The sequence below is a fragment of the Lissotriton vulgaris genome, chromosome 3_1, assembly GCF_964263255.1.
Source record: "Lissotriton vulgaris chromosome 3_1, aLisVul1.2, whole genome shotgun sequence".
In the NCBI taxonomy this organism is placed as follows: Eukaryota; Metazoa; Chordata; class Amphibia; order Caudata; family Salamandridae; genus Lissotriton; species Lissotriton vulgaris.
In genome coordinates, this window is record NC_141689.1 from 273,270,728 (window position 1) to 273,297,204 (window position 26,477).

General features: G+C 44.5%; 1 protein-coding gene across 2 annotated transcripts in view; it reads left to right on the top strand.

Annotated features, from left to right (window-relative positions):
* RAB27B (RAB27B, member RAS oncogene family) overlaps positions 1-26,477 on the top strand; it is a 624,827-nt gene that overhangs the window by 483,646 nt on the left and 114,704 nt on the right. For both annotated transcript variants that reach the window (XM_086960406.1, XM_086960407.1), the window contains one exon: positions 15,260-15,345. In XM_086960406.1, the coding sequence (XP_086816532.1) occupies positions 15,260-15,345 (86 nt within the window). The remainder of the gene's footprint in view (positions 1-15,259; positions 15,346-26,477) is intronic.

Consider the following 26,477-nt stretch of genomic DNA (forward strand, 5'->3'; position numbering starts at 1 on the left):
TACATAAATATATAGTATTATAAAATGTTGTAAAGGCAAACGCATTGTAAAACCTGTTGTAACATCTGATAATTATCACACACATCACAAATGGGGCTCAGCACTGCAGCACAGGGTTTAAAAACTAAAAGTTCAACATTGCAGTGAACCTTTTGTTTTGACTAGGGCGACTTCCTAAGCTCTTGTAGAGTGTCGGGGCAACAGGTTCCGGATTGAAAATATATTTGTGGACTAGTCTGTATATGTTTTCTGGGGAAAAGGGTAGTGTTGGTTACCTCTATTCTTGATGGGATAGCTGAGGACTTTCCTGGTCAGAACATTAGTTCACAGTTCTGGGACCATACGTTTAGATGTAATTGGAGACATGCCAGCACATGAAATAGAACAGCATCTATCTTTGGGTCTGTTTTGGCCTCTCTGGTTTCTTATTTCGAATAGGGTTTTCTTTTGGGAAGCTCTCCAGTCAAATTAGTTTTATCAGTTATATTATATGTCACGTTTGTGTGCCTTATTTGCTAGTATGCTGTGCATTTTTCTGTCCTCACAGCGGCTTTTCTCTGGAGAAAAAAACGATTTAAAACCGAAAGTTATAGGGAGAAAAGTTGAGCAGTTAGCTTAAATATTAGCCTACTGGTTCAGTAGGGTTTAAAATTCTAGTCCTTAGGCTTTATTTGGAAATTGAAGTTCATGCAAGATCATGACTGGACCAATCCTGTATGCAGTGGAGGTCTATCCTCCTAAACAATGCCTTATGACTAACGAATTTGGACCTGGGCTCACTGACATCCAATGCACGTTTTACTTGTTTGACTCTTTTCTCTGAGATCTGTACACTATAAAGCAGAGTTTTTGGGCCGGACCACAAAAACCTATTTGTCAGGCCGTTTTACATGTACTTTGTGTTACATTAGCATTCTTTGGTGCAAAAACGTTCTACCACCTGATCATGAAAACCGATTATTGAAAATGGAAAGGCACGACAAGAGTATGTGGACATATATGTTGCCATGCATTTTTGTGGTTGGTGATGCACTATTTTGTTTTTTACGCTGTTGTGTTTTTGGGCTATATTATTGTACTGTGATATTGTTGGGTTATATTGTAGTTTTTGTGCTGCATTCTTTTGTGATATTTTTGTTCCGTTTTACCCTGTGATGTTTTTGTTTTTATTTTATTGTCTTATGTTACTGTTTTTTGCTCAGTGTGCTGTGTAATAACTTGTAGACTTTCATCAAATGCTGCATCATTTCCTTCTAGAGCCACTCGTTTGTTTTAAAGTTTTAGTGACGGCAACATTTTACCCCTGCTTAAAGTGGTAAAATGTCACGGTTTCAGCTATTTAAGACACCAGTCAACTGAAAACTGCAGTAGATATTGCTCATAAATTAGCACTTCCAGGTACATAAAACGTAAAGTGAGCCCCTTGCTCGAACTCCTTTTGGCAAGTGCCTTGGGCATTGTTCCAGATTCTAGGTCCTCTTGACTACCGTCTTGGGCGTTCATTGACTGTGCGGTCGGGCATACCCACTCTGGCAACCCCAATACCTCCACGTTGTACTGTAGCTCCACCTCTTTCCAGATTGCCTGCCCCATTTACACAGCCGACAATCGACATGCATGGATGGACTCACTGCTACCCTCAAGGAACCTGACCCACACGCCCCTTCAAAATGACCCAGAGTCACTAGCTAGTGACTGTCATGGTTGTCAGCTACTGAAGCCTGGTGGAGTACATTAGTAATTACCCGCTCTGAAAACACGAGATGACACCTGACTGTAGGCATACTAGCTCCTGTGTCTCTCAGATCCTCCACCCGCTGCCCATTGATCGTGATCCACTGCCTGACCTTACTAGTTTATGCCAGGCATGTGCGCCTTTGGCACCATCTCTCCGTCACCCAGGGACACTAGAGTAATATCTGCACTACCCCCACACTATCTGAGACAATCTCCTCCCCAAGCAGTAATCTCGCCAGCCCCAGTGTCTGCCCACAGGGGAAGGCATTGGCCTCTTAGGACACTTGACATCACTCTTCAAGTGCCTGTACTTATGGTGGCCATAGCACTTATGGGTGCCCTTCCCTGAGAACATATATCGGGGAACCCATTCTTCTGCTTAGGTGAGGATTAGGAATTTTATCCCAGTGAACTGTTTTGGGGGCCTTTATAGAACTCCTTGTTTTTTACTTTTATCTACACCTGAAGAACCGGGTTTTAGAACCCAGCGGCGATAGGGGCACGCCCAAAGTCTTCGGGTTCACCTGTCTTAGAATACAGAGACACGGGATACTTCTCGGTGACGTCAAAGATCAAATTTATTGGCTGCAACCAGGAACAGAAGTCCACGAAGTACAACACAGGTATATTCGTCAGAGACTGCTCAAATTCGTAAGGCAAGACATCTTTTATGCCAAAAATCACATTCCGGACAAACACCCACTATTTACAATTTGTCCAATCATAGGCATTATTGCAAAAGGTATCGCATGACGACAAACCCACTCTTCAGTTGTCCAGTTGTCCAGCCCACCATTAATTACACAGGAAAGCCCAACATTCCTGTTTGAACAGGCCGGACAAACCCATAATAAAAGGACCACAACCCATATCATAAAAGAGGCCATAAAGGAAGGAACAGACACTGATGAGGAGTAGGATAAGGGGTGTGTGTGTGTGTGTGCATACCAAACTTTACAATGTCCTGTGCTCTGATCCTCAATCTTGATCAGCTATCGATATACTGTTCCCTGGCCTGAATCGGGGCACAAATCTTCTAGGCATGTTGTCTCCCCTCCTGCTGGGTGCTACAACTCCAGACCTGTGCCCAGGTCCTTATATTGCACCTGAAATGAAATGAGATGAAAACAAATTTATATAGCGCTACTAAGCCCAATGGGCGTCAAGGCGCCTAACCAAAAAGAAGCTAGCTGGAGCAAATATACTCTTACTGGTAGGCCTTGATAAAGCACCAAGTTTTGAGCGCTTTTTTGAAAAGGGACCGGGACGGTTGGGCCTTAATCTCCAGTGGGAGTGAATTCCACAACCTAGGGGCAACGATGGAAAATGCTCTGCTGCCCCAACGGACCTTCCTAACACGAGGAACCACAAGCAGATTCATCTCCGATGATCTGAAGGTTCTACTGGGCACATGGCGAGTTAGCAGGGAACCCAGGGGGTCCAAAGGACCAGCTGCGAGCGCTCTATAGGCCAGGCACAGGATCTTAAAAGAGATCCTCTGTTGTATAGGAAGCCAATGCAGGCTCTTTCTGGCCATTGTAGCAGAGGATGCATTGGGTAGAGCCAGCCACCTCCAGTGATAACCGAACCTCCGCCCAGGCCGTCAGAGCCTTCTGGAGCTTCAGCTTCCTGGTGTTCCTTCATGACTGGAAGTCCCCTCTCCTTACAGAACTATATGAGCTCAACCACAGTGTAGTTATCTAGGTTGGCACGCTCAGAATCCCTACTTGCAGTTGTTGCCTCCAGCACAAACCAGTAGAATAAGGGTGAATTTGGGAAGAGAAAGAGCCAATCAAGGGGAATTTAAAAGAAAATAGAAATAGTATCAAATTATTTATCTAGGATTTTAGTGTTCTATAAAGTCACTGTATGGCCATGCACAAGTACTGAATCAGACTACTGAACACCAATGTAGAAAATTGGGTTACGGGTGAAGAGGGGTGAAGTCCTACACAAGAAGAAACCACAGTTATTTTCAGGGTGAAACTCAAGCAAACCCCAAATTAACCTGTGCTCAGCTGTCTGGTAGCTTGGTACAAAAGCAATCAGGCTTATCTGAGACATAATTTGTAAAGTATGTATGCAGTACACAAACAGTAGGTAAGTGAAATCCAAGAAAAATCCCACATCAATTAAAAACAATAGAGTAAAGTTTAATCAGTTGACTCCAAAATCTGAAAGAAACAGGTTAGTGTTAGATTCCTTACCTTGGAGTATCCCCAGGCGTCAGACTGGATCCGGAAAGTTTTGCGTAGCAGTTCCCCTGCGCGTCGGTCGGCATAGTCTGCGGCTTCGCGTCTGTCGTCGGCGTTGTGATCGCTGAGATGACGTCTTCGGAGTACTTAGATGCCGCCCTCGCGCGCTGACGTCCGTTCTTCTTTTTTCGGCGCCAGCAAGCGCAGATCCGGGAAGAGCAGTACTCATAGTCACTTTTTGGCTAAACTTTTTGATCTCTTTTGGATCTTCTCGCTACTCTACTCTCGTGCCGATAGGGATGCCCGGGTTCAAACCCTGCGACGATTGTAACCGCTTGATGTCGGTTACCGACCCCCACCGTCGGTGCTTTTACTGTCTCAGGGCCGACCACGATGACAAGTCATGCCCCAACTGCCGGGCATTGACGTCAAAAGCTAGGCCGGAGCGGTCCCGCAACCGCATCGAGCTCCGGCAGTCGGCCCGCACCGCTCTAGGTCCCGGTCCAAGAGGAGGTCGAGGGACCGGTCGCGGGGCCTCAGTCATCACAGCTCGGCGAGTAGTCACCACTCGTCTGGCTCAAAGTCCTCGGGTAAGTCGAGGCACAGGAAGTCGAAGAAGCGGCATCGCTCTTCTGACTCACCCCCCCACCCGACACGGCCGGGAGTTCAGGCGACACCGCCCATGTGGCTCTGCCGGAGCCGCAAGCGCCGCGTCCAGCTCCATACCCGCCGGTCCCTGGGCTGCATGCGACGCCAGAGATGATCAGCGCTTTCCTCACGGCCATGAGGGCGCGCTTCCATCCGTCTGACCCCGCCGAGGTGCCTTTGGGCCCCGCAGGTCCATCTGGGAGCCCAAGCGGGCCGTCGGGGGCTTCGGCCCCGGCGCCGTCGGGTGCTTCGGCCCCGGCGCCGTCGGGTTGCTTCGGCCCCAGCACTGTCGGGTGCTTCGGCTCATTAGGATCCAGGCCTGGATCCATGACAACGCCGGTCGACCTTACGCCCCCTCCGCTGGCGCCGTCACCAAGGGTGTCGGCCCCGGACGGCCTAGTCACGATCCCCACCCCTGTCCGTATCCGGCGTCGGACCGGCGCCGCCCGCGCCATCTTCGCCGATCGGTGAGCCCTTCAGAGACGACCCGGCTCTATCATTTATTCCTGAATATCAGGAGATAGATGACGAGGGGGATTTGGAGGGGTCAGAGGACCTTCTGGCACTACAGTGCCAGTTGAGCCAGGACTGGGCAGACGAGCTGGGGGAGGCCAGTGGTCTGGAGACTTCGCCTAACACTTGAATTGTCTCTCCTCCTAGGAAGAGGGGGCTGCTTACAGAGTGGTGTTGACTAGGGCAGCTAAGGCCTTGGCTCTTGAGCTCCCAGTCGCGGCCGTGAGGACTAACCTCCTCATTGAGGTTCTCAAACCGCAGGTAAGCTCCTCAGAGCCTCTCCTGCCGTTTACCGAAGCCCTCACTAGCGTTCTGTTGGGCACCTGGTCCAAGCCCTCTACAGGCCTCCCTGTAGATCGGAACGTGGCCCAACGTCACCGCCCGCCTCCGGGCGACCCCAGCTTCCTGTCCTTCCACCCCACCCCCGAGAGCCTGGTGATCCAGGCCTCTACCTCCCAGACCGCTTTCCCGACCGCTCCTCCGGATCGGGAATCCAAAAGATACGATCAGTTTGGGAAGAAACTGTTCTTCTCACTCAGTTTGGGGTTGCTGTCTGTCAACACTGCCTTCCTTTTGGGCTGGTACTCCCACTCTCTGTGGAATACGGTTGCAGAAGTGCTGCTGCAATGCCCGGCGGAGGTCCAGGCAAAGCTTACCAAAGCCCTTGCAGAGGGACGGGATGCAGCACAATATTCGATTTGGTGGGGACTGGATACCACGTACTCGCTGGGCAGGGCGATTGCGACATTAGAGCGCGGTTCGCCGCCACGCCTGGCTGAGGTCCGCCAACTTTTCGGGGGATGTCTAAGCCTCCCTTATGGACATGCCCTTTGATGGCTGTCGCCTCTTTGGCCACAAGGCGGACAGTGCGCTGGAGCGTTTCAAGGACTCCAGGGCTACGGGCAAGTCCTTAAACCTCGGCCAACGCCAGCAAACTTCCGCCTTTCGTGGCCAAGGAAGGGGCGCCCACACACGTCCAGCTAGCCACAGGCCGCAGAACCAACCTCAACGCGGTCACGGACGTGATAACTGCCGTGGCGGTGCCAGGGGACACCGGCAAGGTCAGTCCACACCCGCCCCTGCAGCATCTGCCTCAAAATCCTCCTAGTCCGAGTTTTCACGCCCATTCGACGCCAGTGGGGGGCAGGGTTTGCCATCACCTCCTTCACTGGCGCTCCATCACATCGAACAGGTGGGTGCTGCAAATCGTCCGAAGGGGCTACTCCCTCCCCTTCAAAGCGACCCCTCCAGCCATGCCACCTCAGTACCACCGCATGTCGGGGGATCACTTGCGACTTCTACAGGAGGAAATTACGGCCCTCTTGGCCAAGGGGGCCATCAAGCGCGTTCCTGATCCAGAAGTAGGACGTGGTTGCTATTCCCACTACTTTTTGGTACCCAAGAAGGGCAAAGGAGGCCGACGCCCTATCTTGGACCTTCGGAGCGTCAACGGCTTCCTCCGGAAGGAGAAGTTCAAGATGCTGACTTTGGCTCAGATCCTAGCTGCACTGGACCCAGAAGACTGGATGGTAGCGTCGTACTTGCAGGACGCATATTTCCACATTCCCGTCCTGTCGGCCCACCAGCGTTACCTGCGGTTCATGGTAGGCCATGAGCACTTTCAGTTTACTGTGCTCCCCTTCGGCCTTACTAGCTCCCCAGGGGTGTTCACGAAAGTGTTGGTGGAGGTCGCAGCTCACCTGCACAGATTGGGGGTTTCAGTCTACCCCTATCATGACGACTGGTTGTTAAAGGTGGGCTTGCCCCAGACAGTCGTCTCCCACCTCCAAACTACGGCCGACCTCCTGGGGTTCTCCATCAACATGCCGAAGTCACACCTGTGTCCCTTTCAGAAGCTCCTTTTCATCGGAGCGGTTCTGGACTCAGGCGCAGTTTCGGGTTTATCCCCTCGAACAGCGAGTTTGGGATATTCAGGCTCTGATTCCGATCTTTCAGCCTTTATCCCGGGTCTCGGTCAGGTTGGTGCTGCGTCTCCTGGGGCTGATGGCCTCCTGCATCCTTCTGGTGCATCACGCCCGGTGGCAGATGCGGGCTCTGCAGTGGGACTTGAAGTTTCAGTGGGCTCAGCATCAGGGCAACCTGTCCGACCACGTCCGGATCTCGGAGGGCACTGCAAGATAGTTGCAGTGGTGGCTCACAAACTGCGATTGGGTCAGCGGCAGATCTCTCTCGCTACCCCAACTGGAGCACGTAGTGATGACAGATGCGTCCCTTCTGGGATGGGGGGGGGCCACATGGGAGAGAGGGAGATCAGAGGCCTCTGGTCTCCGGCTGAGTCCCCGGCTCCACATCAACCTTCTGGAGCCGCGGGCGATCCGGCTTGCACTGAAGGCATTCCTTCCCTCTGTCCGGGGAAGTGTAGCGCAGGTGTTCATGGACAACACCACCACCATGTGGTACTGCAACAAACAGGGTGGGGTGAGGTTGTGGACCCTTTGTCAGGAGGCTCTGCGCCTCTGGCAGTGGCTGGAACACCAGGGCGTCACCCTGGTGGTTCAACACCTGGCAGGATTCCCTGAACGCCAGTGTGGACAAACTCAGCCGCCGGTGCACGATGGATCACGAATGGTGTCTGAACTCTGACGCGGCGCAAGGCCTCTTTCAGCAGTGGGGAGAGACTTGGTTAGATCTATTCGCCACCGAAGAGAACGTGCAATGTCATCAATTCTGCGTGTTGGAATTTCCAAGGCGGCACTCGCTCGTAGACATTTTTCGTCGCAAGTGGAGCTGCGGTCTGTTGCACGCCTTTCCGCCTATACCACTTCTGCCCAGAGTGCTGAATAAGAGCAGGCGCGACCGGGCCTAAGTCATCCTTGTGGCTCCGGACTGGGCACAAAGATACTGGTATCCCGAGCTACTCAGCATGTCAGTCGATTCTCGATTTGTCTGCCTCTTCAGGAGGACCTTCTTTCGCAGCAGGGGACGTTCCTCTACACAAACCTGTCCAGCCTCCACCTCCATGCGTGGAGATTGAGCGGCGGCAGTTGAGGCCATTTGACTTGCCTCCTGAAGTTTGTGATGCGATTCTGGCAGCCAGACGTCCCTCCACAAAATCGGTATACGCCTGTAGGTGGAACAAATTTGTGGCATGGTGCACAGCAAAGGCTGTGGATCCACTCTCTGCACCCCATTCTGAGGTTCTCCTCTTCCTCCTTTCTCTTGCCCAGCAGGGCTCTGCTCTGGGCACTCTTAAGGGCTACCTCTCTGCCATTTCAGCCTTCTTGAGGCTTCCTGATCAGCCTTTTCTTTTCAAGTCCCCTGTTGTAAATTGATTCTTGAAAGGCATCACGTACAGGTTTCCTCCTGTTCCTTTCGTGATGCCTCAGTGGGACTTGAATCTTGTTCTAACCTATCAGATGTGCGCTCCTTTCGAGCCACTTCACAATTGCCCTCTTATTCTCTTGACCCTCAAGACTGCATTCCTGGTTGCCATCACCTCTGCCAGGAGAGTGAGTGAGCTCCAGGTTTTATCTTCTAAGCCTCCTTTCCTTTCTGTCCATCCGGACAAAGTTGTTTTAAAAACTCGTCCCTCTTTCCTGCCCAAGGTGGTTACGGCCTTTCACATTGGGCAGTCCACCGTCTGGACCCAAAACGTGCGCTCTCCTTCTGCCTTTATCGCTCATGCCAGTTCCGGGTGGACGACCAGCTCTTTGTTGGTTACATGGGCGCGAAGAAGGGACGGGCGGTGCACAAACGAACCATCTCTTGGTGTGTTGTGTTGTGCTTTAAAGTCTGTTACTCCTTAACTTAGTGAAGTAGTGTGGCTCACTGGTTAGAGGCGGCAAACCCGAGAGCAGAGGACGGCCCGGGACCAGGGTTCGATTCCCGGCGCGGCAGGTTTCTGGACCAGGGTCAGCGGACTCGATAATTCTCTCGCCTCGGTGCCCACTCTGATCAGTGATCACACTCGGCAACTCTGGGCATTAGCTTGCCTCATCTTCACTAACGGCCCCACCAGACCGCCGGCGATGCCTGGTCTCACCCTGGAGATACCCATTAAGGGACCATCTCTCAGGGAAGCCAGGAAGGGTTTCGCAGCGGTCGAAGCGCCTTGGGACCCTACGGGTAAGTAGTGCGCTATATAAATGCCTATACATTTACATTTACATTTACAGCTTGAAAGGAGCCCCCTGTTGGGCTAAGGGGCCCATTCCACTCGGGCCACGGCGGCTACTACTGCCCTGGGTCGAGGAGTTCCCTTGCAGGACAACTGTCAGGCAGCTACGTGGGCCTCATTGAACACGTTCGCTAGACACTACTGCCTGGACAGCCAAGTCCGGAGAGATGACTTCTTCGGCCGTTCCGTTATCCAGGACTTTCTGGTGTGATCTTGGTTCAAAGACCCACCACCGGGGTTGGTATTGCTGGGGTATCCATTCTAAGGTAAGGAATCTAACTCTAACCTGTTTCTTTCAGATGCACAAGTTACTTACCTTCGGTAACGATATATCTGTAAGAAACAGTAGTTCGTGTTAGATTCTTTACCGCCCCTCCCATCCTCCCTGTTCTGCGAACCGATATCTAGAGTTGAGGTCATCCCTTTCAGGGCCCTAGTTTCATGGCATCAGTGTCTGTATCTGGCATGGCTCTGCGTTCCTGGCACGGAAAGCTATGTACAAGAACTGATGTCCGCGCGTAAGGGCGGCGTCTAAGTACTCCAACGTCATCACGACGACTGACGTGGAGCCGCAGACGACGCCTACCGACTCGCAGAGGTACTGCTACGCAAACTTTCCGGATCCAGTCTGACGCCTGGGATATTCTAAGGTAAGAAATCTAACACTAGCTACTGTTTCTTACAGATATATAGTTACCGAATGTAAGTAACTTGTGCACCACAAAAATCCAATTAGTAGTACCAGAGGTAAGGAATTTGTAATTTTTTTAAGAAATAAAGCGTGAAGTAAAAAGCGCCAACCTTGGTCATCGGGCCGCAGTAAACCGGATGCAAGTCACAAGTTTAGGTGGAGTGCAGGCCAGATACAGGACTGAGGTCAGTCTGCTTTGAAGTACCTTGTGGCTTGGGTGTAAAGATGCAAAGTCCTTATGTCGTGCTGCGCTGACTGTCGAGGAACTGGCGACGAGGAGCTGTGATGTGAGGTCCTACTGCGAGATGCCTCGTGCAGCAGCGGAGTCGACCGTAGTAGACAAAGGGCTCCGATGCGAGGTCCCTTGTTGTTGTGTCGAGGAAGCAGGTGAGGCTTGCGCTGCAATGCGTCAGTGCAGAGACGAGATGAGTCACACTGGCCCAATGTTGTCGCCTAACTCCGTTTCCATCGAATAAACCACCAGGCTTGCAAGGATTTGCTCTAAGATACGTCTGCGTTTCAGGACTAGTTGTATTGCGCTGGGCCGTAGTCTGCATTGCGCTACGTAAGGATGTGTCCACATCGAAGAAGCCTGTTTTGTTCTTTGTGTGTTGAACAGGAGGCCAGCCAACTGACCTGTGGAAATTTCCTGGAGTTCTGGGTCCACACAAACTGGCTGGATTCAGCAGGGCAACTCATATTAGCAGAAGATTCATGATCCAGCAACAGCAGCACAGCAGTCCTTGGTCAGCAAGCAAGTCAGTAGGGCAGACTTCACCGTTGGGCAGTCTGCCTTCCTGGCAGAGTCCACAATTGATCTAAAGAGGTGGGTCTGAGGATCCACTGCTAACACCTGGTGCCCACTTTAAAGTGGGAGAAGCTTCTAGAGTCCTTATCCTACAGAGGTGTCTGACATTTCCTTCCTCCCTTCAGCTTGTCTCAGGAGCACAAACGACTTGTGTGAAACCCTTTGCGACTGAGCTGAGGCAGTCTTTTTATGTGCAAGTGTGGTAGGTGACTTCTTTACGCCCCAAGGAAGTCACAGATGGTTCATCCCGACAATGGATATTCCCAGTTTTTCTAACTGTCTGGGGAGTAATACACAAAGATCATCACAAATTACCCCTAGCCATGTGACCAAGGATACAGGCACCAAATTGTTGGGGCAAGACAATATCAGCTTTCTTCTAAAAGTGGCATTTTCAGAACAGTGTCTTAAAGTCGAGCTTTACTATTAAAGAGTTTAAAATTACAATTCTTTAGAGACTAAACTAAACATTCTTACCTGCTCCCAACTGAAAGTTATTATTTATTAAATGTAATAAGGTAACCCAGTGTTCTCTAATGGGAGAGGTAAGCCTTGCAGTAGTGACATACAAATTTGAGTTTTTCACTACTAGTACAGGTAAAAGTTGAAACTGCATGGCCACCATTTCACTGCACCCTGCTCTCTGGGTAATTAAGGGCGGCTACCCAAGGGGTAACTTGTATGTATTAAAAAGGAGGTTTAGGCCTGGAAAAGGTTATTTTGCCAGGTCGGATTGCACTTTAAATCTGCATAGAGGACCTAGTTACAGATCGTATTACTTTATAAGGGTCTTGCATCAAAATAACTGAGCCAATTGGGCATAAGCCATTTTGACCATGTTTAGAGGAGAGAGCACAAGTACTTCTGCACTGGTTAGCAGTGGTAAAGTGTGCAGAGAACTAAGGCCAGCAAAAAAAAAAAAGTAAGCAAAAAGAGGAGGGGAAGGCTAAAAGTTGGGGGACAACCACGCCAAGGAAGTCATGCCCAACAATGAACAAGTCTTCTGAACAGGTCTTTGAGCCACTGACTGACACTATGAGAAACTTTCTGTGTTTTAAACCTCAACTCCAAAGCTCTCAATCCTGGCCTGTTATCAATGCTTGGAGGTGACTTATTTCAAAGTATGCACTGTATATAAATAATAGGCTACACAAAAAAAATACAGAAACTAAACATCCTGGAAGTAGCTAACACTCTTCTTAGGGAATGCATGAGTAATTAAAACGTGAAATATAAACAGGAGCAAAATCACTGACATAGATTACCTTCATGTTTTACCGTTCATTGCTCCGAAACAAATCCTTCTTTTTGCCACAAAAATAAACGCCCTGAATATTGGGCCAGACCGGGACCCTTCTGAATGTCCGTTTTTAGTTAATACCAATTACTAATGGGTCTGAGACACGACCAGAACCGACTCACTTGAAGCCCTGCACAAACCCTTCTAGTGATGCGTTGCTACCCCCAGAAATCTGTTTTTATAATGCTATGGTAAAGGTCTGCACCAAGCATTGCCTTATCACCACAGTCAAGGAATTAGGTTAGCCAAAAATATTTTGCGACGCGGCCCTCAATTTTCCCCTTGTGATAAGATTCGAAGTATTGGGAAAGGTCCCGTAGCGAGAGGAACATAGGCAATGCTAAAAAGCTGATACAAAACTGTACGTAAATGTGGGGTTTTTCTTGATTTGTTGAATCCAGTACTTGTTTCTGGAATTAATTTCTTTCAAGCAAAACTGGATATCAGTAAGAGTCCCATCCTTCTGCCAGATGATCGATCAAAGCAGTGCTGCTATACCGGGGGACAAAACAATACGTCTCACACACTGATCCTTACAAGTTGGTCCATCTGGCAGTGTCACACTGGCCGTGAGGCCAGACGGACGCTGCAGTAAATAAACGTACAGAAGAAAATACTCCAAAACTCAGTATGTGTTTTCAGAAGCCGAACCATGATCAGAGATTGTCTGATGTTCTGCTTGTTTAATTTTTCTTTCGGAACTGAGAGAATCTCAGTGTGGGATAACTACAAGAGATGTGCTACAAAGTCAAGCAACGTTTGCTCGCATTTCAAGAACCACTCTTGGTCACACTTGTTGCCCGTTGCAAAATTTTGGAATTTGCTTTTCAGCTTAGTTACGATGCATGTAGAAATCCTTGACCGATCTTGACCTAGAGCCAACTGTTACTAGCTTCAGTTTCCTGCTAAGTTTCTTTTGCCCTGTCTGAGCATCTCTCAGGTTAAAATGGTAAATTCTTCCTTTCCTCATAGCTGTGGCCCCACACCTAACTCTAATTGCTTTTAAGGGATTCAAGGCACTTTGCTTTTAGCATGCAAGATGGTCGCAAAACTGGAGAGCCTTGCCAAGGTGATTAAATAGCAGTGGCAAACACCACTGTTATGGTATCTCCAAGTCACGGCAGGTTACTTTGAAAGAGCCACATTTAAGGTGTTAAAACAAATCAGCACTGATGTGGCAGCGCCTAGAGACCTCCTGCATAGGAGTGTGCTATAAACGTGATCTCATGATAGGTTTCTGCATCATAGGAAGGTGGTACATAGATAGTTTTTATCTTGCAACGTAGTCTTTTATAAATTCATATTATTGAGCATCCCTTGGTAATAAAGGGTTCCCATTTTCTTCACTTACTCCAATCGTGTAATGTTTTGGGCTCACAAGACTTATTTGTAGTGTCTTGTGAGAAGTCTTGTGAAACTTCTTGCACTAGCATGAACGGAAGAAATTATGCAAATTGCCATCCTTTTTTGTTTTGAGAAATTAGAACATGTTCTCTGGTAGTGTGTTCTGTTTTACTGGATCATTGTATGATGAGTAGTTACTACATGCTGTGGGATAAGTGACCCCAAACTGAAGTTGATCACCCTACCCAGCCTGTAGATGGTTGATCTATTCTAGACAAAGGTCCAAGGCTTCAGATATTTATGCTGCTTTTCAAAGTTGTGCTGTAAAAACACGGGTTGACCCAATAAGTCGCTGGGACCTGGGTAAGTAGGAGATGCAAACAAGGTGGTCCCAAATACTAGAGCAAATAGACCAAAAATGTATGCTATATTAAATAAATTAAAAAAGGATATCACAACATTGTTTTAATCACAACGTGTAATAAAAAACTGTTCATAAAATACATCAATACTTGGTCACGATTAGTGCCCCTAATGGAAATGGAAGGGAAGGGAAGGGTAGTGGTTGGAAGGTGAAGAAACTATACAAATAATGAAGCAATGGTCCCTATGACCTCAATAGAAAATGCTAATACTTGATTAACACAGGCTAAAGATCACAATTCATAAATTAATTTAACAAACTCATGCCTCTCAAAAACAAAATCACAAATGATAGATCGGGAGAGAAGCTGAAAATGGGGAAAGTGTCGACGTTTCGACCCAAATTGATGCAGACATACGATGGAACCTTGCTAGTTGGTCTTCATCAGGACAGGGACGAATAGATAGCACGCAAGCACCGTGTGGGAATTAAAATTGTTCAGGGGCATACACTTGTTTAGTTGCTCTTTCCTTGGTAGTGAATGACCACAGAACACGATAAACTGATGTTTAATCTATTCGGCCACTCTACATTAAGTTTGCTTTGGGTTTAAATTATGGCCTAACCATTTTCTATGATGCTTGCTACATCCATATATAGAATGTTAAAGACTGGTGTGACGTTAGGGCAGTAGTACATAAATATTTCTTTCAAACATTATTTTTACAAACAAAGGCAAAGCCAATTTAGCTTACTTTTTAAGTGTATTCAAAACAGCCAAAAATGTCATTTTTCTGCCCCTTTGAAAAGATTTTACAATATAGGCACACTAAGATCCGGATTTAGAAAAAATTGGATAAAAATGCATGCCATAAAACTGCTGCATGGGGGGAGAATTGAACAGTGCAGTAGTTAGTTTTCTTCCAATGAACTAATTGCCCACTCAGCCTAAAGATGCTAAAGCGTGCGCCAAGTCACAGTGCAAGTGACGTGTTACTTGGGATTTGTACTTATATTATGAAATATCAAACAAATTGGTAGGCCACTATACTTTAGTGGATCGTGCTAGGCATGGAATCCAGTCGTGTGTGCTGCTTGCACCCCATTGCACTTACTTTCCATAGATCTAGATGTTTGTCATTCTGTAAAGCAATGCCTGCCTCAACCTTCAGCTCAAACAAAACGTTGGTGTGCCTTAGTCGATCACATTCTCATTTGCTGCACTTTGTATTCTGTAGCAGCCCATTGCATGATGCGAGCGCCTGTTCTAAAATTTAGTAAATCTAGACCAAAATTCAAAGGAAAGCATATTTGCTCTATATTCTGTCATGCTACCAGCATAAAATTGTGCGCAGTGAGTTTGGTCTGTTTGTGCCTCGGTTAAAAGCTTTTTAACAATTTTGTCCTCAAAAATAGCACCTGGTTTACAAATGGAATCTATTTTTGCATATACATTTTCAATTTTTCAATAGGTTATAGCAACCCCTCATTTTACATGGTGTTATATCTTGTTTTCCTTAGGTGTACAATGGCGTTGGAGCCAATGGATCTCCAGGAAAAACGTTTAAAGTACATCTACAGCTCTGGGACACAGCTGGGCAAGAGAGGTAATTCCTGGCTCTCTATAAATGATTCAGTGTGTTTAGGTTTGTTATTGAAAAATATTTTCTAATTACCAGAGCCCAGCTTTGTGCTATGCGTATTGGCATACTGTGAGCTAGAAACCACTTGATGTGTACTCTTTTATGCCGATGGAGAACTCCGTGGTACATGGGAAGAGTTTTTGAGTGGGAGTAGAATGTTTGCCCCATGGTGACTGCAACACAAACAAAACCACCGGAGTGGAATCTGTTTGGCTTGGAGAGGGTGGCTGCATCGATCGGCTGCTTCTTTGATATTTTTTTTCAAACATACTTTCTCCTCAACACCACTACTACTTTAGTTCCTTGGGAGATGGTGGGTGAAATAAATGGCGTTGGAGGCTGGGGCTGAATTACATAGATGGCACTATTACATCTTTAGCATCTGCATTTCTGGATTACATAGATTGTACTGCTACTGGTTCAATTGTGCACTCAACAGACCGGCCACGTAACAACTGTCCTGATCAACACACACATAAATAACTATAACGAAAATGTCAAATGGTGTTATCACAGTAAACTGGCCTGAGAATGGGACTGGTTGCCTCACAGGTTGCATGTAACAATGACTTGGCAAAGGGAAGTAACTCTGCTAATGATCACTAGGCCTCATCAGTGCGATTTTATGTTTTCAATATTTGTAGATGAGTGCATTCAAGCCTTCATTTAAAGAGGTTAAAAGTCGGATTTTGTGTCTAATGGGTGAGATCAATAAATAGTTTAGGTATTCCAATAGCTTCACGAGTAACTAGGTATGTTTGAATGTGCATGCTTGAGAGCACGGCCTGTCCTATTGTTTATAGAGCATGCCAATGTGGCCCTGCCATCTGCAGCTGTAACCGTAAATAAAGCTAATTGGGCAACGTAGTTGAAAAAAGCCAGGTTTTACGTTTTTTTCTAAAACCGAATTGGACTGGGCTTTGAAATGCAAAGACATTTTGTTTCAGAGTTTGCAAGAAATGAGAAAGCTTTTACCACTCCAGGACTCTTTGTTTATTTTAGGTGTTTCCACTGTTCCCGAGGGGGTTGAGCGAAGAGCTCACCTAGGTGTGTACCATTTGAATTTTCTCAAGGTACTCGGGACCTATGTTATGAGCAGTATACGGTGTCGTGAAGGCTATTTCCTTTCTAATGGGAAACTAGTGTAGATCCAACAATGCATGTTAGAAAGATTTGAACTTTGGAATTCTCATTAAGAGGCGCTGCTGCGTTTTATAAAATGTGCAGTTTATTTAGAGATCACAGATTATATAGCATTGTTGAAGCCTTTTTGCAAGAAGCTACTTACTGAGTTTGGATGGGAGTATAATGGTTACAAATTAATAACTTAGAAAATGCGTACCTATATTTTACATCTGTATTAAATAGGAATACATTAAATGATTTAAAATGTGTTATTCTATTGAATCGGATAAATGAATTCGATATGATAACAGGGCATCCTGGCACTAAGAGAGCTCCAAAGGAGAGTTGCAGACTTTACTAATGTGGAGAAAGGACAGTTTTAAGTGTTTTTTCAAAAGATTGGAGTATAGGATTCTGGAATTAACATAAGGAGTGTTGTACAAAGAGAGAACCTTTTTAATGAAGTGCATAATGATGAATGCATGGTGCCTTGTAGATGGAGGGTTTCAAACTAAAAACCCAGCAGACAGCAAAAAGGGGAGAAGAATTGCCCCGGTGATGCAGTAGTCTCAGATGAGGCACCCTCTACTGTTCTGAATGATTTGAAGGGTACTGAATGTAAAAAAGGCAGGAAACCTAAGATGGCGAGACTATAATGGACTGTATAGCAGCCTTACTGCAGTGATTTGGTGTTTCATATGGATGTAGTAAAAGCAAGTGGATGAAACAAGGTTAATCTGTTCTGAAAAAAAGAGATGCTGGAAAATGAATCCAAGATTTTTTTGCTGACTGTGCAAATGTGGGTAATTGACCCAGCTCCACAAGCCAACAAAGAGGACACCATATGGTATGAGATCTTTTCAACATTAGAACCCTTGCTGTGTCACTATAAAGTTGTACTGAATTTGTCTTCATTCAGAAATTAACTGCTAGCATGCAAGACCAAACATATTCTTGGGCAGATTGCCACTGAGGGAAATTCATGTTTGGGTACCAATATGCGGAAGACATCAACAAGAAACCAAAGGACTGAATGAGTAAGGCTAATTGGGAATGATAAAGATTAAACCGTGGAGACCCAATTAATTCCACAAGTCTGAGGTTTAGTACATAACAGAAACAAGTGATGAGTGGCTTGCTTCAGATTGCCCAAATAGGATAGTGGTTAGCCATACCAGGGAAATACCTTAATTTCTAAGTTGTACTAGTTGATTTATAAGCACTGGCTGGGAAACTGTGTCAAATGTGGCACTAATGTTTAGTCATACTTAGGCTGTGCTAACTTCATGAACAAGAGTGGTAAACAATCTTTATGCCACAGTCAATACTACGATATGCCTTTACACCGCAGTCACTACCCTGCGACATTACCGCGCATTCCTTTACCACACAAGTTATTAAAACGACTTGCTGTAGGGGATGTGTTGTTGGACTACAGTTGGAACAGTAATTTATACTATTCCTAACTCTAGCAACCCCCTAAGGCAAGTCATTATAGTGACTTGCTTGGTAAAGGGATGCATGGTAATGTTGCAGTTGAGATACTGACTGTAAAGGTATGTGTGGTAAATGCTGATGGGGTTCTGTCATAAAAACCTCAAAGGTCAGCCACAAATCATCTGAATCAGTAGGAAATGCTACTTAAAACTCCTAGAGTTGTCAGAAACCAACTGGCACATTGTCAATGAGTAACCTACTTTTTATGAAAGAAATTTGGAAGTTGTCCTCTTTTTTTTCTAGGATTTTTGAGGAAGGGGCAACAAGGTGATGTCTGGAGATGCTGATGATTTCTAAGCCGGCTGAAGAGTATTTGAGCATTTTTACCTCCCTTTCAGACTCTTACTTTTTTTGCTTCAACTTTCTCTTGCTGGTTCTGCCCATCTAACGTCCACCTCTACCCTCCTGTCTCCCTCCGCCCAACCTCAATTTTCGGTGGTTCTGCTTTCTTCCATCCACCTCTCAACATTACTTCTTCTCCAATCTGCCTATGTTCCCATGCAGGTTCGGTCTCTTATGAACACAGCCATCTTACCAACATGTTCCCCTTCAACTCTCATCTCTCCCCCAGCCTCATAACTTCTTTCCTTGTTCTGCTTCATTTACATCCATGTCTCCCCTTCCATCCTCCCAGATCATCTGATCTTTCCTTGTTGATTCTGTCCCTCTTAAATCCACCTACCCCTCAATGCTCTACTCTTTTTCTCATCTTTCCCTCATACTCTTACCTTACCATGTGTACTCTATCCCTCTTACATCAATCTCTCCCATGCAACCAAGTTCATCCAATTTCCAACTGGTTTTATCTCTTATATACACCTATCTCGTCAATGGAGAAAAATATAGGTTCCTCTTGATAGTTGCACTAGCATCCTTGCCAAGAGCAGTGCGCAAATTAGTATTAAAGTGAGTGAAAACCTAATCTTGAATAGTGACATAGATGCAGCCTCCAGAAATAATCATAGCAGATATATTTCAGACACCTTTTCTAGCTTAAGGCAACCTTACTTTGATTTTAATTTGCAGTCTCAGGACAAAAAACACATTTTTGAGATTCAGGTATTTTTATCTCCCTTTTAAGGCTTTTGATGGTTCATGGAAACTAAAGGGCTGCACCGACAAGTCATATAGGATGTGCAAGTTAGCTGAAGAGTCCATTGAACATATAATGTGCCTATGTCCAGACCTACTAGATGTGCAGAGAAAATATTTAAAGTCAATGTTTAATGCTGAGGGCACCAGATGCTGTATTATTGTGCTTCAAAGGCTGTTCTGTAAAATGGTGGGTAACCTTTTAAAGTTCTTGAGACACGGCCTTTTAGAAAAGATCTGAAAACTTGGCTCTTTTCCATCTAGTCTTCTGTGCTCTTTCTTACGTGGCTTTTGTGATTTGTTTCTGCCAGGTTAGCGCCTAGATGCCTTCGGGTCGCAGTGCGCTATATAAATAAATAAATACATACGGTTAAGCCCTGGGGGGAAAATACTTAACTTTGTTTTTAATTTTTAATCAAAATGTGTTGAATTTTAATGGTGCTTTTTATCAACATTTTGAGAAGTTTTATGTAAAGTAATTTTTGTATATAGTTTTATGTAAACTTTAAACAATAAGGTAAAATCTCTCTCTCCTCAATGCTTTACACTTCACATCATCTATCTTCCTGACTCTTAGAGTACCCATTGATTCTGCCCCTCTGACATCCAACTCTCACCAGTTCCTCTCTCTCCCCCTCCACTTTAGTTCTCTGCTGGCACTGTGTTTGTGACCAGCTCCCATCCATGTGCTACCCTATCACCTATCAGCTCTCACTCGAGCCTTGAACCTTGTCTCACTGTTTCTGAATCTTACGTAAATCTGCCTCTTATTTTTCTCACTGATTCTGCTTCTCTTTCACCCCCTCTCTCCCCCATGCTGTGCACTTCATCTCTCAGCCTCTAATCTTCTCTCACTGATTCTTCCCCTGTAATGGCTACCTTTAACCGACCTCCCTACCCAGCCACCTACCTTCTATTGATGTTCCTGACCTCTTACATCCACCTCTCACGTTCCCCTCTTCCTGCTACTTAAATCCTCCTAATTCTTTTATATTGACTTTTCCCATTCATGCACTATCTTGCACCTTTTATTTTTCTCTCCTACTACAAGTTTTCCTCACTGGTTCTGCACTCTTTAGATCCACCTCTTCCCTCCATTTTCTACTCCTCATATTTCAGCTCTCCCCCATCTCTACTCTCCTCTTGCTGGTTCTGACCCTGTAACATTGTCTTCTGCTCTCCGTGTGCTGATCTTCACCACTCTCCCCCAGTCTCTTATTTTGTTTTACTTGTTCTCCTTCTTTACATCCACCTCTACTCTTGCTCTATCCTCAATCCTTTTACCAGAGCCAGCTGGTGCTTGAGGCCGCTAGAGCACAGCTCCCTAGTATCAACAGGCAAAAAGAAGCTGCTTTGAAGAGCTTTGAAAGGCAAAACGTGTAAACACCCAAACTTAGTCAGTTTGCGTGTTTGTTTTCGTCAGTGCTATGCTCCTTTTCGCACTTTTCACACATTCACAAGCCATAAAGAAGCTGAGCATTCTCCCTGAAATGCACATCTGTGAAACATAGGAGCATGCTTGGACTGTGATGCAGTTGTAGCATTGTCACCCCAAGGCCTATCAGAAGCCATGATACAATGAGACTGTAGGAAGGTTAGCCCCTGTTCCTATCCTGTCTTCTGATGGGGTTGTCAGCAAACTCATGGCAGAGACACAGACACGAGGACTGAGTGACCCAGAAGAGAAGAGCTGGTACTTAGAGACTGGTCTCAGTACCTCAGTACCACTTGGGAAGTTGAACCGTTTCCACTGCTCGTTGTTTCTCCTGTCCGTTTTGCTCCCCACAAGCCAGGTTGTGTTCCACACTAAAGCCTTAGCATGCTGTGCAGGTGGTCACACATGGAGTCAGTTTTCTTTGCCTATGATCACACTGTGAAATATCTTTGAGCTGGGAATCACCTATGATCATACAGTATCACCTACCTGAGAAGACTGTCACAGCATGCTGACTTTTTGAGTGTCCATTAACAGAGCCTTATTGCATGTGTAAATAAAGGTGGATTCCCGAAGTAGTAACCGTAATTGTACATTGAGCTAGGAAAATGGATCAACATGATTTGTTAGCACTATTCTCTCATGTATCTCCTGTGTTGCAGTATTTCCTGCTTCAAGTTTGAACAGAAGCATATTTTTTTTGTGAAAACATTGAGAGTCCTTGGTATAAAGCATACATATATAAACTTGATTGAAATATTTTTAGACTGGCAATGTCTACCCTTGAGTAGGAACACATTTCAAGAGGTGGAAATGCTTCAATTGCAAAGAAAAGTAAATGGAACACTAACTCTTTTATAAATCGTTTACTTTAACACATTTGCCGCTCTGTAAATATGTTTTATTAATAGCCAATTAAAACTTGTGACCTGTTGACCATTGCAATTATGGCCCCAATAGTTGTAAAAAGAGTTTTCACCTGATTTAGCACCTGTTTTGTCCACTAGGAAGAGAGGAGACAACACAGTCAAAGTACACATGGAATTATAATGGTATTCGAAAGAGGAAGGAGCTTAGAGAGCAGAATGTTGAGCACTAGAGAACATTAGAATATAAAGAGAGGTGATTAATGGGGGTGAATGGTGCAGACAGGAAAGTGTGTTGATTGAAAGGGTAAAATGGAGCATATGGGAAAGTGGGGATTACAGAAGGGAAAAGTCAGGAGTGCAGTTATAACATGCGAATGATGCTCAAGAAAGTGGTGCAAACTGGTAAGAATGGGTCACACATGACCTGTGGACTACTTTGTATGGAGAATGGGCCAAAAATACTATCTTCTGGCATTTTTCAAAGTATTCTTGATGAGGGTGAAACCACCAAACCACTAGGAAATGTGAGGCATGCCTTGCGCACAACAAATTATTAAATGTTTAATTAGGAACCTCTGCATTTCAAAGTTCACCAGTTTCCCAGCCTCCTACCATTTTGCATAGATTCTACCCCTCTTACATCCTTGTCTTTTGAATGTAATGCCCCTCACCTCGGCTCTTAATCTCTCTACCAGCCTGTTCGAATGGATTTTGTCCATTACATCCATCTCTCCTCTTCCCTGTCTCCCTTTCTGCCAGCCCAGGCCTTTAAGCTGGCTGAAAAAAATGAGTGGGTCTCTAAAAGGGGCGTGGTCTATGTAACGAAGGGTGTGGCTTAAACACGTAATCTAAATTTCTGTGATTCCACAAAGAGTTCAATCTGACCAGTACTTTGTTTCCTCTCTGGGCTTTCCGTGATTGAAAACAGAAATATGAAACAATTGACCTACACCTAAAAACAGCCAGGAGTATTGATTTTGTCAATGGTTGTTGGCTGTTTTGGGTAAATGAGTAACAACAACAAATTATTTTACTTTTACCTTGTCACTGTTTTGACTAAAGAGTGCCTCCTTCACACACATTTGTACATAATCGCACCTGCAATTTGAATACTGTACTGTTGCTCTGTGTTCTGCAGAGAGGCCATGTATTGGATGACAATGCATTCTGATCACCTTTTTGATCCCCAGGTCGGCCTCAAATACAAAGCTCTCAATTATAGCCTGTTATAAACACCTGGATGCGACTCAATACAAAGTATGAACCACACAAGAGTTTTATGCTGAGAAACGAATTACAGAAACACACATCTTGGAAATACCTGAGATTGGAATGCAAAATTAAGTGAAGCATGTGAATTACAAACAGGAAATAATTTGTTGCCATGTATTACCCTAACGTACATTGTCAGACTGAGACAGGAAATATGCCCCAGCACCGAAATAAAAGTGGCCCCCATTAGTGTCAGTCAATACCACTTTATTTGATTAATAAAAATCATAAAAGTCTACTATAAAATACATCCATGGTTACAATATTTTTTAAAAACACTTATATACAAAACAGCATTTTTCCTAACACATAGAATTTCATTTTAATATAAAACATTAAATGGCCTCTAAATATCATAGTTCTATGATTTCTGTGTTTCTTATTTTCTTAATCCGAACGGTCGTTACAAAAAAATTTACTTTATATAAAAGATATTCCGTGGATTATCCAGTAATTGTAAATGCAGTAGAACTGGTTTGACCTGTAAAAAAAACTTATTTTTTTTAACAATGGGATAATATATTTCTTTTGAGCATTAGCATAAAATGTACAAAAAAATGTAAAGTGCACAGTGTACTGAATTGAGTAACCATCACAGGGGCAGAGAGCAGCGTTCTCGGGTTTACACCACCCTACAAAATCTCCCAAAATATGATGAATCTGGTTAAAACAAAATTTTGTTAACCAAAGATGGAATGGTTTTGAGACGTTTTTTAAGTAGGGCTGAATAGATAAAGTTGTTACTAATAAATAATGTGCCCTAACCAGAGTTTTTTTTAGTTCCACTGCTTCACGTTCCTGTTCTCTATAATTCAGGAAGTTAGTTTTAGCCCTCTTTACATCTGCTTTGACTATACCCTCAGGCGCAGAGAAGATCTCGGGGCGTCCAAGTATCGTAAACATTCCTTTAATGTAAATCGACCACTGTATCAGCCCCCATTAGTGAATTAGGCAGCTAGAAAAATTTCTGTATTTGCAAATTATATCCGTTTTTAATTTGTAAAGACATGCTGTATACTATTGCGTAAGGTATGGAAGACTGCATATAGTTGAGTTTGCTGGAAGCAATGTTTGTTTTAAAATATCACGAAAATCAACAGTAAAAAAAAGGCTCATGTGACCATAAAGCAGACCTGTAAACATCCCAAAAAACAACCTACATTCTGACCTGACAGATTGGGAACAGTCTGATTTGATTGCCCTATAGGTCAGTCCGACCCTGCAAACATGTCATACCTCATTGTGCAGACACTAGACCAGTTTCTTTGCAGGTCAAGTTAGTACATGAATATAGGAAAATTTTATGGGGCCGTTTCAATGTCTGTTCTAATTTATTACTGGGTCTAAGACCCATAAAGCCTTGCTCCAGCCACTTGTTCATGCTGTGTCTGCTCCTCTGCCTGCCCACCTTGTCTCACTGTCCTACTCACACCGATCTGCCACCCCACCCCCTTTTTCTCACCTCTTATGTGTTCCCTCATCCTAGGCAGGGCTCAGGAAATTCACTTGACCACTCGCATTTGCGAGTGAGATTGATTAAGGACGAGCTATTTTTAGGTCCTACTCGCCCTTTCTGGCGAGTAGGAATACAAACTTGACACTTGACCTCTGCCTCTGAAAGCAGAGGAAATGTGACAAGAAAGCAAGATTTAAAGGCATCTTTATTGCTCACGAAGTAAATGAGCAATAAAAATGCTTTTAAATCTTGCTAACTTGTCACATTTGCTCAGTTTTCAGAGTTTGAGGTCAAGTTCATTTAAGTTAGGTCGAGGAGATTTTGTAGTTTACTAGACCTGCAGGTCTAGAGCATTTTATATGATTTGTCGAGCCCTGCTAGGTGAGCAGTTTTCACGTGACAGGATGTCATTCTATCCTTTGTTGTGTGCCCTGCAGGATATCCTGCTTTTCATTCATACAGGGGCAGGGCACACTTCACACATGAGGGCAGTTTAAGTACCTATCAAATCGCTGCCATCATCATGCAGCTGCAACGTTTAGGCCCTGAGAGAGGGGCCATCTGGGGAAATTGGTAAAAAAAAAGAAAACCTTTAAACTCTTAGGGGGCCCCCTGGGCCTCGAAACACCGAAGTCAAGGTGCGAGACCCCCTTCCTGCGACCAGACCGGATGTCCTGGGCAGCCGCCCATGCTGCCGATGCCTAGAGCCGGCCCTGCTTGAGAGACACAATTTGACCGTCAGTCTCATTGTAATTTCACAGATTTCGAAACCATAACATCTCCATCCCACCATCGACACAAAGCTGGAAAACAAAAATTGATGAATCTCTCTTATGGTTTATGAAGACAAGCTTCTGAGAAATAAGATTAAAACAAGAAAAATTGATATAATTATTTACAAACCAGTTGAGTTATTAATAGGCAGTAGTGGTCTATGGCAGTGGTTCTTAACCTTTTGACTTCTGTGGTCCCCTACTTAATCATCGCTGGAATCCAGGCTTCTCCCCACCACCACCAAATCATTTTAGAAACCAGGGACCCCATAGATTCATTATTTGTATCTCGGGATTCCGACCTAAACAATTTCGATGATTTGAACCTCAAAACAATATAGAAAGAGGCATTCCTATAACAAATACACTAATGATGAAATATTTTATTTAAATCGTAAGCAAATCTATGAAAAATAATCTAAAATATTGCTTTTATTGGAAAGGTTGGAGCTTTTCTAAATTACATTGAGACCAACCATCTGTCATACTATATTCTCTTTGACTGCTCCCATAAATCAATCTAAGTGTAGCCCCCAATTTCAAATTCCTTCATATTTATAGAATAGTTTAAACTTTTCAGTTTTACACGTTTTTTCTTTATTATATACATCTTATTATCTGTTAATATTATTTAATTTTCAAAGCAGTCTCAGACCCCCTGAGTAGGTGTTGCACATGTAAAGAATCACTAGTCTATGCCACTTTAATGATGTCTATGCACCCAACATCTCTTTGCAATAATGTAAAATGTTGTATAATGTATGGAACATGCATCAATAATGATTGAGGACAAAGGAGCAAAATGATAGTACAGTTTATTAGTCAGTCAGTCGATAACTTTATTTCGGTCACAACGGACCATAAAAGCACATAATTAAATACATACATACATACATACATACATACATACAATCGCAATAAAAATAATAAATAGCATAGAACAATCAAATATTTACATTATTGGCAAGGTTAAAACTATACATTTGGCCATCCCATCATAAAACCAGATTCAAAATTCAATATCAATCAATCAATCTTTATTTCGGCGCTTAAGCATCATAAAAGAAACGTAACAATTCATTAACATTACAACTGCTGCACATAAAGGCATTTTTTTAAAAATCAGAAGGACAAGTTTCACAACATATTTCAGGGATCATTATCTCAAAGTTCAAGACTATTGTTTATGTACACTTTCATGTCAAACAATATTCTAGGAGAGGAGATTATACGCACAAGTTAAAATAATAAATAAATACGGATTAAAACAACAGAATTTAAAACTTAAATAAACAAATAGCCGCTAGTACAGAATTTAAAAATTAGTCCCTTTAAAAAAACAAATCAATTTAGTGTCAATTGATTTGTTCACATCGATGGGCGAATTAGCGTGCAATATAAATACGTAACCTACAACTTATTTTAACATGTTAATTTTTGCGTATCCACCTTGTATTCGATATAATAATTTTTTTATTAAAAATGGTGACCCAATTTGATTATCTTGGAACGACATGTGAACACTCAGCTTAATTCGTTTGTCGAGAACGTGGGATATCTACATCCGTCCCAATCTG